The 16,241-nt window shown below is 34.1% G+C and overlaps 1 protein-coding gene and 1 long non-coding RNA gene across 3 annotated transcripts; one reads left to right on the forward strand and one right to left on the reverse strand.

Moving 5' to 3' along the window:
* LOC110012179 lies at positions 419-1,324 on the reverse strand. 2 transcript variants are annotated; one of them, XR_002287337.1, is made up of 2 exons: positions 1,100-1,324; positions 419-748 (listed from the first exon to the last, which is right to left on the reverse strand). It is a non-coding gene; the product is annotated as an uncharacterized LOC110012179 (long non-coding RNA). The 2 variants fall into 2 exon arrangements; XR_002287338.1 differs by having other exon boundaries at positions 419-735; positions 1,100-1,317.
* Positions 10,407-14,108, forward strand: LOC105164658 (eukaryotic initiation factor 4A-2). The gene is made up of 5 exons (XM_011083365.2): positions 10,407-10,598; positions 11,791-11,860; positions 11,978-12,084; positions 12,479-12,909; positions 13,194-14,108. Exons 2-5 carry the CDS (start codon positions 11,793-11,795, stop codon positions 13,827-13,829), a joined length of 1,242 nt encoding a protein of 413 aa, XP_011081667.1. The 5' UTR covers positions 10,407-10,598; positions 11,791-11,792; the 3' UTR covers positions 13,830-14,108.

Consider the following 16,241-nt stretch of genomic DNA (forward strand, 5'->3'; position numbering starts at 1 on the left):
AAGAGAAAAACTACCTGAGAAATAATTGAGGGGAATAGAGGAGTTGTAGCTAGTTTATATAGTTGATATATTTCAGTCAAATAATGAAAATTAGTAGATGGATAGTTCTAGCTAGTTATAATTAAACAGAAAACTTGTTGAATTAATTATACTACTAGCAATTATATACATAAACTCGATTCATTAATCAGACACTTGTCAATCATAGTATATATAAATGCATGAGAGTGTGTGTGTGTGTTTCTGTTGATTGAATTATATATATTAAACTAACCAGCTCACTGAGAAGTAACATTTGTTTCATATGGTTTGAAACAGAGAAAGAAGAAGAAATTAACTTGAACACATCATGATCAAGAGATAGAAGCACAATAAACACTCGATCCCCCGTTTACACAAACTAAATGGCGAGTACAGCTTGCTACTAATTGTCAGACAGATTTGTTCAATATACCATCAGGGAAACACTACCATACATACAAATTAACCACCACTATGTACTACATATATTTATACGAGGAATTAGAGAATTAGGAGTACGTATTATATTAATTTGAAACAATTGCGCGCGGGGCTTTCTCAAGATCTGGAATTTTGTCTGAAATTGATACACAACAATCCATCTCAATATCACACCAAATCGCTAAACCCTAAACCCCTTTAATTGATTTTCTCCTCCAATTTAAGAAAATCCAAGATTAACAACTCTGACGGAGCGGTCTTGATGTGAAGAATCTTGAAAATACACCTCGATGGGAAAGAAAGCTTTATCAGAACATGTTATAAAGACATAAAACGGTAATGGATTCGCAAAATTACAGCAGATCAGTAGGAAATGAAGAAAAAAAAATTGTAGCATCAACACAAAGAATTAAGAGTAAGAAAATTAATCACAAAGGGAGGGAAAATAAACACATGCAGAACTGCAGAAACACCAAACACTGTGTGTGAAGAGAGAGAGAGAGAGAGAGAGAGAGAGAGAGTGGTGGGGGTGACAGAGAGAGAGTGAGCACCCATAGCTTCAAGCATGTGGAATCATTCATGCAAGAAAACACCATGTGTGCTCACTCTCTTCTGTCACCTCCCTTATTACCCTTACAAATTCGATGGAATTAAACATACACGCACATGTGCGTGCGTATGTATACATATTAAGCAGCAAGAATTACGGCGCGCGGTGTTAGCGGCAGAGGAGGAGAAACCCTAAATTTGGAAAGGGTGAAAGAGGGGATGGGGGGAGAGAGAGGAGCAGTGGTACTGTTCCATTAGAAAAGGAACACTGCTTTTGATTTTGATGTGGGAAGAATCGAGGCGCAATGCGTGCACTTTATATAGGCCAACCTCAAAGCCTTAACGGTTCCCTCCCTACCCCCCACCCCCTATGGAATAAATGTGGGTTTATCTTTTCATGCCCCTGTCCCAATATTTTATTGCAACACACCCCACCACCACCCCACCCCACCCATAAATGTATGTATATGTTGTGTATATATATATCATCATCATCATCATCTCTATTCTCTGATGCCTGTCATCCTCCCCCAACAAGAATCTTTTTCTTTTAGGGTTACAAATTAACAAGATCAAGAATTAAATTAGTATATATATCTCTAAAAATAATGATAATAAACAAGGGGAAAAGGAAAGAAATAGATGATGATGATGATGATGATGATGATGAGAAATATTAATAAGTACACATATCAATGCACCTTGTAATTCTAAATGTTTATTGAAGTCTCCTTAATTAATTATATATTTATATGTATATATGCAGTCTCATATATATTTAGTGTGGTCAACTGATTGATATATATATATATATATATATGTTTGGTTTTGATAGGCGTGAGAGAGAGGTCTGGGGGGTGGGAGGGGGGAGAGGATAAATCCAATGCCGTCGCCACTAGATGGCAGTACTGGCCGTAAAGGGTCAAAGAGGACGATAAGGATATCTCACAAATATCTATATCTATATCTATATATATGTGCAACAATCTAGATACATATATATACATACATACATACATATACACATATCTTTTCTCATTTTGATTTAAATAATCTCTAGTGAATTATGACGTCTGTTAGTGTTTCAAATCAACATCTTTTAATTAGCTATATATTTAATGTCTTTGAAGTTCAAATTAATTAGGTTACAATATGATATAATTATATTAATCTTGAACTGGAGCTCCATATATATATAATTAATATATATTTGTTCTTCCACTCATGACCTACGGGTGGTAATCACTCAAATACATTTTTTTTTTATTTTAGTTTCATTTTAATTATTTATTATCTCTGTAATATATATAGCTTAATGAATTTCTTCAAATATTCTTTTAAATCTCATTTAATTTGTTGTCTTATTTATATATTTAATACCAAATTAGGGTTAAAACAATTAATTATAGTGTATGATTTATCTTTTCTTATGAATCCCGTGTTGAATAAAAATTTTAATTAATTAACTTATATATAGAAGTATTGATTTAAAGTTTTATTAGACGATATAGCAATCTTATATGCTTTAAATTTATCAAATTTTTTGTGAAAAAATTATAATTTATGTCCCATGATTTTTTATTTTTTTAAATAAATTTGGTTTCATTGTTTGAGTTCTCATCATATTTAGTCCTATATATCACAAAAACTTATAATTTTAGTTCCAATCATAAATTTTGTTAAATATTTAACAAAAGCGTGTGCTCTCTCTCCATTAAATCAGTTACTCAACAGAGGACGTGTAAATTATGTGCTCTCTCCATAAAATTTTTAATGAAATTTGTAGTTGGAATTAAAATTATAAACTTTTGTGATTTATAGGATTAAATTTGGTGAATTAAAATAATAGGATAAAAAACTCAAAGAAATCAAGTTGTGGAATATAAATTATAATTTTTTAATTTTTGCCATACAAGTGAATGAGCTAGTATATTATTTGTCAATGCGATTTTGTACTATTATATAGATTGAAGGTGACTATTATAACAATCATATAAATACTAATCATCAACATCATGTAACTACATATAATCAATAACTATTATTAAAGTAGACAACACTTAATATTAAATAAGGGGCGAAATATTTTTTAGTCCCATAAAATAAGGGCAGAATTTTTTTTTGGCACCACAACAATTATGGCAGGTGAAGAAGCTTTCAGTCCCAAAAACTTAAAATCACGTCTTTTTAGTCCCATAAAACTTAAAATCACGTCCCAAACAATATTTTTTTAGTACAAAAACCACACTGCACATGATTTTTGGGACTAAAAATACGTGATTATGAGTTTTATGGGACTAAAAACGACACCTGTCATAGTTATGGTAACAAAATAATTCTACCTTTATTTTATGGAACTTAAAAAGCATTTTACCCATTAAATTAGAATAATATCCTCATATTGATGGGGTTCGAACCCCAAGATCTTAAAGTCACGAGACCTCGTCGGTAGTGTGGTGGTATCAAATCTATCACTTTAGATCTAAAAGTCTTTTTATTTTATGACAGTATATATATATATATATATATATATATATATATATATATACAATATGACTTAGTTTTAGCTTAATAATTGCTTTTAATGGAACATGCTCTTTTTTCGTATTTTTCCCAAAATCGTTCTCAATAGTAGTAATACATTATTAATATTACATAAAAAATCGCTTTCAAGTGGAATTAATTTAGTCAAGGTCATTGTAACACAATAATTTTCAAATAGAAATCATACTTAGGAACAGGTTTTGTAAGACTAGTGCATATGCGTACTAATATTGTTTTAAATTGCATCTCATTTTGAAATACATTTTACTAAATGTCATTTCTTTTACATTCATTGTACCACATATAGCAACGGTCATCTCAATACTATCACTAATTTTAATAAAATATTCCAAACAGAGTTCCAATATTTTACCGTTCCAAATTTAGATTGGTATTTGGAACGAAAATTGTAATAGCTTTTTTGGAACACCTCTAGTAATGATTTTGCCGTGCCAAAAAAGTAACACATAAAAATTGAGGATCACGACGTCATCGACTATCTTTCATTCATCTTGAGTGCCAATAACCGTTCCTACATGGTACCAACTTTGGAATGATTGGGTAATCCCATGTCAAATCCCATTTTTTTCATACTAACTGTCTGGTTGTGGGGCCAATTCCAATTAGTTAGCTCAACTAGCTGTACATATTTCGGCTGGTCAAATTTAGATGAAGCTTGATCAAGAACTCAAAATTGACTAAAAATATATGTACTTCTTATTAAACTAATCATAATTATTCAAATAATAGTTATTATGTTCTAATATCCAAATTTATCTTTTAATTCATTTATTTTCTTAAAAGAAAATAGCCAAACTAATAATTTCAATATTTTTTTCACTATCTCACAATTACAATTCTCCATATTTCGTTTTATCACAAAATTTTCATATTTTTTTAATAAAATCCATAATTACAATTTGTTTTTTCTCACTCAGCTGACCTGATATTCCATGCTTCTTTCTTCTCATAGGGGTTTTTTCTTTCTCTTCACACTTTGATTTTTTTCTTTTCAAATTTATTTTCTCTTCACACTATAATTTTAATTTTGTTATATATTTGTGTGAGACACGTGCAACAACAATTAATCATATAAACCATAACAGCACTAGCTACTTATTATTTAGATTCATATTTAATTAAATATTAATCAATAAATGATAAAGGAAATTAAAAAGGAAATTATTGAGTAGGATAGAATATGTTGATGCTTTGATTTCAAGTTGCAAAAATATGTAAAATACATAATATTAGCGGGTGACAGTAACATAAAGTATATGAAATTAGGAAGGAACGGATGGGGTGAAGTGAAGTGATGGATGAATGGTGGTGATGATGTTACGGATAGACAATTCATATTCTTAATGCCTCCTCTCTCCTCTCTCCTCCTTTCATTCTGCATCTTTGCTTCCACAATATGGAATCCTAATATATATATATATGATTCCATTTCAGGAGAATATAACTATAACCATTTCAAGAAAATATATATATATATATATATATTGCCCACCTCTCACTTCATCATTTTTTAATCTTCCATGCACTTTCCCTCAATTTCTAAGATCTATTATTAAACTAATTACATCATGCCCGTAATAGTAATTTTATTTAAGTGATATTTGTTAAAATCTTAAAGATAAGTTAAGATTTCCTTATTTTGTCTAAGACAAAAATTAAACACAGTATAAAATTTTAGACCCATTTAAAATTTAATTCTTGATCGATTCAATTATTAATCGACTCTTCTAAACTCTTACAGTATTACTTTTTAATTTTGATAAAATAATAAAAATATATTCGACTCGATTCAGTTTTTGTACGCTACTTAGTAAATAATTATAAAATAATTGTATGAAAGGTAAGTTGACAAATTGTGAGGAGCAGGGTAGCATACGTAGATAAAGAGAAAAGATAAAGGCGGGGGGGGGGGGGGCAAAGTATATACGCTTTTCATTAATTTAATTAACTACCAAATTAAATAATAATATTCCTCAACCAAATGTTCCGAATCATAGCTACAAAGGCGTAGTTTGCGGGAGTGTCAGTCACAATATCCCCACCCACCCCAACCCCCCTCTTATGGCGTACGTACGTGCTAAGGTATTTAAAGTGGAATCCAACCATGATGTGATTTGGTTGGTTCCTCTCACTTTTTTTTATTTTTTATTTTACAATCATGCATGCACTTTTTTCCATTCACACTTATATTATTATTATTAATATATAGTGTATGGGATATATATGTCATGAGATTTAGTCAATCGTAATTTAGCTTATTAGCCTTTTAATCATGGTTAATATTCTATTAAGTTGAAGATTAAGTACTGATTTCAATTTTTGTCAAGAGAATAACTTCATGTAATATTTTAATTAGGGTTGATGAATAATTAAGGTATCTAATCTCACTTTATTTGGCAAGCAACAGAATTTAATTAGTTGGTCGAATATAAATGACTTTTGTTAGTGGTGACTATGGGTTAATTAAAATAGTCCGTGGTTATTGAAATTTAAATTTAAAATTAATTTAATAGGAGGTTTATAGGGGAATAATATTTTTTTGTCCCGTAATTTTGGATCTTTCTATTTTTTATTCTATTAATGGTTATCGGATTCTCACTTTAATATCGTAATTTTTAAACATAGATATTTGACAGAATGATCATGTGGCCATTAAGTACATGAAACCTAAAGTATTATTTTTTTTATAGGACAAAAAATAATAATTTCCTTAAAATGTCAAATGAAAAGGTGCCGTGAGGCAAAAAGTATTACTATTTAGAAATTATGTAATAAAAAGTGAGAATTTCTTAATTAATTGAATAAAAAGTAAAAAAAAAAAACTAAGTTAAAAGATAAAAAAATATAATTTCACCCAAAGATTGTATTTAATTTGGATATGCACGTTGCATATCTAGTGTGATCTGACTCAAGTTTTTGTAGTTAATTACTTATATGTTTGAATTTGTGTTAATGAAATTAAACTAATCCACTTAAGCTCAATTAATAACACCTCATATATAATTATGCTAAAATATTGATATAAGTATGATTAATATCGATATTGATGCGAATGGAAAACATGCAGCCACTTGAAGAACAGGTATACATAATTAATTAATTAATTAATTAATTAATTAAATGATGATGATGATGAGGATGATGATGGGTTAGTGTAGAGTGAGGGTGGCATGATGAACAGTTGTTGGTGGTTAACGGGGGTGGAGTATTAATTAATCAGTAATCCATGTAATTAGAGAAGGTGATTTGATTAGCGCATATATATGATTGTACTTGGTAATAGGTTGGTGATCCAATGATGAGATGATGTGGGTACAGCGTACAGTGGTGGATAACACATAGCATAACAGAGGAGCTTTCCCTTTATGGAAGTGGTGGATTCCTCTGAGCTGCTATTGCCCTTCCCATGACTTTCCTCTTCTAGCACTATTATTATTATTATTTGCTTCCACTTATGCATGCATTGCATCCCCTAATCTCTCTCTCTCTCTCTCTCTCCTCCTGCAATAGATTATTTTAAAGAGGATTTAGGGATTAACTATGGTAACAATCCCCAATCTTATTGAAGAAAATTTATGGAAAAAGAAAAGGAGTTTGGTGAATGGTAGGAACAAAGTTGGTATGATTAGTGAGAATATTGCACCATTAATCATTGTGGTTTAACGATGTGGGATGTCTTCTTAGTTTTATTTTTTGTAATCAGAAAAATGGAAAAACCAAAAAAGAATAAAAAAGATGAGAATGTTGTGGGGAGCAGAGGAAGGAAGAATGAAGATAATATTTGGGTGAATGGTCAAAGAGAGAGAGTTGTTTGGCATGTTCATCTTTCACTTTCGGCTGGGAATGTCATGGGATGTTGGTGCACGCCCACGTTCCACGTGGCACCATCACAAGCTTTTCGTCGTGGCTGCAGCCCCTCCACAATCTCAGTCTTTGTTTTTTTAAATACACGGTGGGGATCACACCTACTTTTCCCAATAAATAATCTGTTAAATTTCGTAATTTTAATGAGAGACAGCTTGGACGGACTGCGATCGACCTTGCAATTCCTTTTAGACGTCATTACTCTTATTTCTACACAAATATTATATTGAATCATATGTACTATTTATTATAATTTCTTAATTTGTACTTTTGGTGGTACTACATCATTAGAGTAAGTTAAATTTTAATATAGCATTTGATTCAAGTAAAATAATATTCTAATTCAGTTAATTACATGTGATTTTTTTTAGTTTTTGCAAGCTTCAATTATCGAAATCTATAAAAAGGAAGTTATCACTTCAATGCCCATGTTAATAACGAAATTAAAAAAAAAATAGTAAACGAATAGAGGAATAAAAATAGCATAGTAGAAGTGTGCAAGATATAAATTCAAGTTACTAAAATTTGTATAAGAACTTGCAATCTGTAAGCAATTGAGGGATAAAGAGAGATAAGAGGTATAAAGAGAGATAAGAGGGAATCCCCGATTTTTGGGATTTGATTGAGATAGGCCTGGTGGGATGCCCGACTTTTCGATCGAGTGGTTGCATTCTGGATGGGGGCAAATTCATGTTTCATTTCTTGTGTCACTATGTGTCTCGACATAATTCGGGGCTAATGCATATCCTTTCTCCTATTTTTTGGGTGAGGTGGCAGCGATTGTTCATCCTGCGTGGACTCGTAAGATGCAATCACATGGCTTTATGCCCGTTTGGGCTCTAAATGGGTAGGACCACCATACTGGCTTCTCTTGATAAATTTAGATCGAGTCTCTTTGGGTCGCTTGGGCAATTTGGGTTTGTTATTGAATCGCTAGATGCATGGGCATCTGCATTTATACATGATGCCCATAAAAATGAGATGGTCCAAAGAGGTCTAAGTGGTCCAAAAAGAAAAAAGTGTCCAAAGGAATGCAAGGTTCAAGGTACTCCCCAGGAGGCTCAACTTGGGTAAGTTCCCAGGGTGCCCCTAAGAAGCCCCCTCGGGTAGAACTCCTAAGGAGTCCTTCGACAGAAAACACTCCTAGAAAATAAATTGGTCAAAAAAATCCAATCGACCCAAATTAAGGAGATCCTGATCCAAGAATGCTTCACAAGTTACAAGGAAACTTATGGACTTGGAATCACACAGTTAAAGTTAAAGCCCAACTCACCTGATATCCACGGGTGACCTAGGTGAAATCTACATAGAACATCTAAGGGCACAATCTATAGGACCAGATAAGGACCAGCCACTTCCTCACGGGCACGTGGGCCCCCCCAACTAGAAGTAACCTCTAAATCATAAAAGTTTGGATTCTGACTAAAAGAAGGTGTCTCCTCAACCACCTTATCGAAAATTAAGAAAGATATTCTTATCCTAGGAAGATGTCCTCATCCGCTGCAGACTCCAACTGCTGGGAGACAACACTCCACCAATCCCTGAGATGGAAATCATCTCCAATGGACTGATGATTGGAATGTTAATGGACTAAAAGGAATCCTTTATCAAATAAAAGAAAGAAAAATGATATTGAATCCATATGTAAAATGCAAACAAGTACTTCTTTATTTTTAAAAATATAATTAATGTTAGTAAAATAATTTATTTTTCGTTTTCATAAGTTGATTACTATCTTCTGAGATATCCACCTCCTAAAGTGGGCCAACGCAAAGAAGAAAGTTTTTATGAATGGAAGTTTATGTATATTGGGCCTAAATAGGGGATCTCTCAAGAAATTAGCCCATATATCAATGGTACCAAACACTGAGAATGGTCCGCCAATTCATTCTGAAGCTATACCACTGAACACACGATTTTATTTATTTATTTCTTAGGAAATGTCATCTGATACATATATACAATCATCTTTTCATCCAATACAACTTTTATATAATACGGAAATAAAATTTAATTAAGCAATTTATCCACATTAAAATGTAAATTTGTCATGCCAACCTCCTTATTTGAGTGTTTAGAATGATCATTTATTGAATATATATATATATATATATATATAATATTCAATATAATTAATACTTGTTCAATGTTGGATGATAATCATTTTCAATTTCGATAAAGAATAATTTTTTTAATAGAAACAAAATAGTTACATGGTTATATTAATGTATCAATAAACTGAACACCTATTCGACAATACATTAATTCGAGTGATGCATTAATATAAAAAAACTTTAATATAAATTATAATAAATTTATATAAAATGAGATAAATAAGATAAATATTTACATATCAAGTGAAATTCAAACTTATTCGTGGAACTCAATATTACTGAAAGAAGACTAATCTCAAGACCTCCCCTTCAAGAATATTACGCGGATCAAATTCTGAAAGAGTCACAAATTAATAAAAATAATCACAAATATTTAACTAACATCGCCGACTATAAACAATTATATAAAATCATTTATCCTTAGGAGTTTTGTAACGTGCTAATCTTGAAAGATTATTGTTTGTCATTCATTTTAATATCCCGTCAAATTCAAAATATGACTTTCATTCTCCAAAATTAGTTTGACAATTATTTTAAAGAATTTAACATTTTAGTAATTTCATAAAATAGCTATATATATATAACAACGCCCCCACCAATCACTATGCATCGTGCAGAGATGAAAGGTGAAGCGATTGATGGATCCGAAGTGGGCCAAATCCGAACCCATTTTCAACTCTTGAGCCTTCACAATTGGCCCAAACCGCAACTTTGAGTCCCCACCACCCGAAACGACTGCGTTCACTTCTGCGATGATAACAAGACGTCGCCGTTAAGCAATCAAAGGGGCAGGGGCAGAAGCGGAAATTCAGTAGAACAAGACAAGGGATCGTAGTAGGTTCAATCCAAATCCCTAAAAAAGAAAGCACTGCTTTTACAATTCTCGCTTCCCGGACTCTCTCTTCTACTCTCTTCTCCTGAACTCCGCGGCGCAGATCCGAGGAGTTTTGGGAAAAATCCGCACTTCAACCCAACCTTTGAACGCTGCTCAGTTTCTTTTTTCTTCTTCGATCTTTCCTCGAATCGAGTTTCCATTGTTGTCAGGTAAGTTTGTTAAACTATTTTATATCTCTATTTTTATATGTGTGTAAGATTTTTTTATTGTATTTTGGTGTTCGTTTAGTTCAGTAAGTACGTGGTTGAGTTTTTAGTTGGTTTTGATGCGTGGTAGAATCCTTTTGTTTCTGGTTATTTGCTTAATTTGTTTACTTACTTGTTTTGATTGCGTTTCTTTGTTTAAGTTGTGGACGATCTTGTTCTTTTCCTTTTCCCTCCTCAGCTATTGGACTGATGTTTTTGTTTAACATAAATGACTGGATGGTTTATTTTTTCGTTTTTGTTTTTTTTTTTTATCTGGACGTTTTTAGTTTCTTTTTGCTATTGATTCTGTTCTGTATTATTGGTCTGCTAACGCACCGGTTCTTTTACTGTAGTTAGGGACCTTAGGGCGTTACTTGAAAACTCTTTTGTGTTTCATGAGAGTTGAATTGGTGAGATAGGCTTGGAGTTGTGTTTGTGTATATACTGCCATGAAATAGTTCACCCCTTGAACTTAATTGCCTGTGAAGTAACAAATACTACGATATACTTTTTGGCTTTTACCTGGACAATGTTTGTTGCTTATGTTACCTAAGTTCTTATCATTGGCTTGCTCTTGTTTGTCCATATAAGTGTTATCCAATCAGCTGGAGTGTTGGTTAGTTGTTACATTGACGCGGTGATGAGCTGGTGGACTTTCCTCTTTTATGACATTGTTGTAGCATTTGCATTTCAAGCATGGTAACGTGACCATTCTATTCTTTAATTTCTTTGAACATGTGTAATGCGAGAGATCCTTACTCATCCTTGGGTTAGCTATTTACTGGTTTTTGTCGAGCAACTTCAACTCTTCATTAGTGTCATTATTTAACGTGGGAAGCATGATATGAAAGATAAGCCTCTATAATCTGATTTTGGTGCCATTTAATGTCTGTGTGTATGTCATTCACTAATGAAATGTAATTTAACCATCTTTTACCCTTCTCAGGGTCAGTGTTTTCATCAATTATATAGCTGATATCTTCTTTTAAGCTTCATATTTGTATTGGTGTTATGAGCAGTAGCGACATTGTGCAGTGACTTGTGAATTAATATTTAGTTTGTTAAATGTTTTCATCTTCGTTCCAGGATTTGTGTCTGTTATAGTACCTAGCTTATTGCCCGTGTTTATTCTTTTTTCCCCTCTCTTTTTCGGCAGTCATGGCTGGAGCGGCACCTGAAGGTTCTCAATTTGACGCGCGTCAATTTGATGCCAAAATGAATGAGTTGTAAGTTCTCATCCTCTTTGATAGGTTTCAACTCTTCTGAATGTTAGCCTGAAGAAGTTGTTCAGGTTTACAATTTCTGCTGCTTGTCTTTTTGATAATCTGAATTGCTGGACACAGACTTGGAACTGACGGCGAGGAATTCTTCACAAGTTATGATGAGGTGTACAACAGTTTCGATGCTATGGGCTTGCAGGAAAATCTGCTTAGGGGCATCTATGCCTATGGTACATAAAGAATTGATTTTGAATGTACTATGTTTCTACTCGTCATTTATGCATTTTTCATATGATGAAGTCTATTCTTGTTGCATTCGTCTTTGGACTCGTTTCCTATTCCATTACTCCTTTTTCCTTCCGTCTCTAATTTCCATCTTTTGGTTTGTCTTTACTGAAACCTCATTTGACTTACGACGTTATGAAGCCTTCTTATGTGTGTGTTGTCTTCTCTGGGCTGGTAAAATGTGAACTTAGAGTTAACGCATGCGGACAGTTGAATTTTGTGCTTCTAACTGATTTCAATTTCTTACCTTTTGTAACCTGGGATGTAGTTAGTGGTGTGCTATCCATTTGAGTCTTCTAATTGGTGAACGGAAGGAGATCTTGTTTGTGTTTTTTGAAGGTTTTGAGAAGCCCTCTGCAATTCAGCAGAGGGGAATTGTTCCGTTCTGCAAAGGGCTTGATGTGATTCAACAGGCTCAATCCGGTACTGGGAAAACTGCAACCTTCTGCTCTGGAATTCTGCAACAATTAGATTACAATGTAGTTGAATGCCAGGCTTTAGTTCTGGCACCCACTCGTGAACTTGCACAACAAATTGAGAAGGTCATGCGAGCACTGGGTGATTATCTTGGTGTTAAGGTTCATGCTTGCGTTGGAGGTACCAGTGTTCGTGAAGATCAGCGTATTCTTTCAAGTGGGGTTCATGTTGTGGTTGGTACACCTGGTCGAGTGTTTGACATGTTGAGAAGGCAGTCATTGCGCCCTGATTACATTAAGATGTTTGTGTTGGATGAAGCTGATGAAATGCTTTCGAGAGGGTTCAAGGATCAGGTCTTCCTCTTATGCTCTCTTGTTCTGTTTTCTTGTTCTTTACCCTATCTGGAACTTTCAATGTGTATGTTCCATCATTCACACTATTTTTTTGTTACTGTTGATTGTCAGTAATGCTCTCTCATTGCACCAAACTCTGCCATGTTTGTGTATTTGATCACAGATATCAACTTATATCCTCTATTATAATTCTTATTTCCCCAGCAGTTGATCTCAAAAGTGATTCATCGATGTGCCATAAGTTCCACATTTTGCATCTAATACGTGGGCTTTTATTCTTCCAGATATATGACATCTTCCAGTTGCTGCCCCCGAAAATTCAAGTTGGCGTATTCTCGGCTACCATGCCACCCGAGGCCCTTGAAATTACAAGGAAATTTATGAATAAGCCTGTCCGTATTCTTGTAAAGCGTGATGAGCTAACCCTTGAGGGTATCAAGCAGTTTTATGTTAATGTGGAAAAGGAGGAATGGAAGCTTGAAACCCTTTGCGATCTTTACGAGACCCTGGCCATCACTCAGAGTGTTATCTTTGTTAATACCAGGCGCAAGGTTGATTGGCTCACTGACAAGATGCGCAGTCGTGATCATACAGTCTCTGCCACCCATGGTGACATGGACCAGAATACAAGAGATATCATCATGCGAGAATTCAGATCTGGTTCTTCACGAGTTCTCATCACCACAGATCTCTTGGCCCGTGGTATTGATGTCCAGCAAGTCTCTCTTGTTATCAACTATGATCTGCCTACTCAACCTGAAAACTACCTGCATCGTATTGGGCGAAGTGGACGGTTTGGTAGAAAGGGTGTCGCCATAAACTTTGTTACCAAAGACGACGATCGTATGCTTGTTGATATACAAAAGTTCTACAATGTTGTAATTGAGGAGCTGCCAGCAAATGTTGCGGATCTCCTGTAATGGGGTTTTGGGTCCCTGAGTTTGTCTTCCTTATTTGAAGTACTTTACTGTCTTATTTCATAGGCTAGTTTAATGTGTAATGGACCGTGGATGGGAGATACATGTGCTGTGATTTGCAGAGGGAGCTATGCATCTGCCCATGTGATGGGGTTTCAAAACTACTGTTGAAAATTTTTGGTTTGTTTCTTTTTTTATTTATTTTTTGTATTTTCTGTCCAAAATAACTGCAGATTTGGATGATGTTGGAGTTTATTGAGTCTTGAAGTTGGGTTTAGATTTTGTGCATGTGATGGTTTATTTGTAGTCATGAAACTTTATTTGATCTTGGTATAGGATGTTGGATGTGGTCTTTGTGTACAAATATGCTGGCGCGCCTTGTCAAATGCTAATCTATGTTACCCACCCGCTTTGTAATATCCTCTCTCAATCGGATTTTGAGGCGGCTTAGATCAATTACTGTAATGTGTATTGGATGGAAATGTGCTACTGGAAATGTTTGAATGTGGAGATTCCCTTGCAGATAGTAACATAAGGGGAGTGTATGAGATGTTATTGACCAGGCTTCTCATGATCCTTCATTTCTTGGGCAAGCCTGTGAGCATGGTCTAAAAGTAATCTATATGTAGGATGGATGAGCTGGAGTTCATCATCTTGCTAGTAGTGTATTCATGTTCCCTGTGCTTAGGGAGAGCTTGCTCTCTTGCTCTACCATGCTTGCTTGAATGGGTGGATACAGCGGCAAAAGCATGTAGGATCAATCAATGTTCTTGATGATTGTGTTAGCATAACGGACAACTGCCATATTTGATCATCATTTCACGTACATCTTGTGCTATTTTTCCTTGTTGGAGATGATTTATTAGGAAACATTTAAATCCTATTGGACAAATTTGAAGTTGGCTAATTAGCTACGCAGAAGAATGCGCTTTCAGCTCATAATGTCATTGTGGAATTTGATTTGGTCGCGATCAACCAATTTTGTTTCTTCTTTTTGGTCTCATCGGTTAGCTTACTTTGTTATCTCTCTTCTGGAAAAACTCTCTTAGGCTTGTTCTTTGTTGAAATACTTGGAACTTGATCAGTTAAGCATCATTTGGATGAATGATGTGATTCGCATCTCGTTGCCGGGTGGTGTTTTAGATTCAAGCACCTTCAAATACTATATTGTTCTCGAAAAAATATAAGAATCTGCATTTCTTTTAAAAGAAAATACAAAATACTTGATCAAATAATAGCTAGGAATATAATAATATCATGTACAGAGAAATATGAGAAAACTTTCTTAACATTTTTTCATTAATAAACAATATTGGAGTGAAGGTCGTTGCCTTGAATTATTGATTGTCAAGTAGCTGCTTTGTCAAATGTCAACAAGGTTTAATCGTTGGACATAATTGTCAAAACCCAAAAGGGACTTTAACCAGCATATGCTCCCATCCATTATGAGTCTGAATGATAGCTTCGGAACCACATGCTGCATCACAAAAATAATTACATTATGACTAATTATTTCTATTAAATTAAAATTGTCACCATGTTTTCCATTTTCTTGACAATAAAAAGGTTGAGCTGAGCCCTGTTGATTTCTTGAAAACCCATCTGAATTTGTTTTTCTCTTTTACATAAAAAAAAAAAGTTCTGAAAACACAACTAAGACCACATGGTTTCATCTCAAGTTCTGGAAATCACAGACCCCGCTACAACTTAGCACATAAATTGATTCCTACGAGTTATGTCTGTGATAGTTATAAATAAAATCTTCTGTTCATGTGCATGTGACACAACAATGAAGAATAAAATAGTGTGTTCGACCGGTCTAACAATGGGTTTCTTGATAAATTGCGTGATTGCCCACATTATATACATCAATTACAAATACATATTTACAGTTCGATTGATATATATTTCACTTGTTTGATAATTGATTTAATTTGATCCAATTTGAGTTGAATTGAGTAAAAATTCTTCCTCGTAATTCCACACTAAAATTTTCAAAAATCAAAGAACAAAAGCCATTACCCAATCCACCCAACCTCTCTCCTCTCTTGCCTCTTGGCAGTTTGTCTTTTGTCCCCCCACTCTGCCAATTTTGCCTCTTTTCTTACCTGTCAAAACAACCCAAGCAACTTTTTCCCATCCCCACAGCCAACTCCTCATACACTCAAAATCAAGATTCAAGCCTCAAGCTTTTCTTTTTCCTCACCCCATCAAAGCAACTTGAAGAAAACCATGGCAGACTACAGATCAAAGTACTACACTGATGGAAAAATGCAAATAGAGCCTCGCTATGGACCCCCCTCTACCACAAGGCCTAATGATTTCAGGTCTTACAGTGCTTCTTATACTTATTATTCCTCCTCTTCATACTATGACGCTGTGGGGCAACCGGCGCCGGCTGTGCCGCCCCAGAAG

This window comes from Sesamum indicum, linkage group LG6, assembly GCF_000512975.1.
Source record: "Sesamum indicum cultivar Zhongzhi No. 13 linkage group LG6, S_indicum_v1.0, whole genome shotgun sequence".
Taxonomy (NCBI): domain Eukaryota; kingdom Viridiplantae; phylum Streptophyta; class Magnoliopsida; order Lamiales; family Pedaliaceae; genus Sesamum; species Sesamum indicum.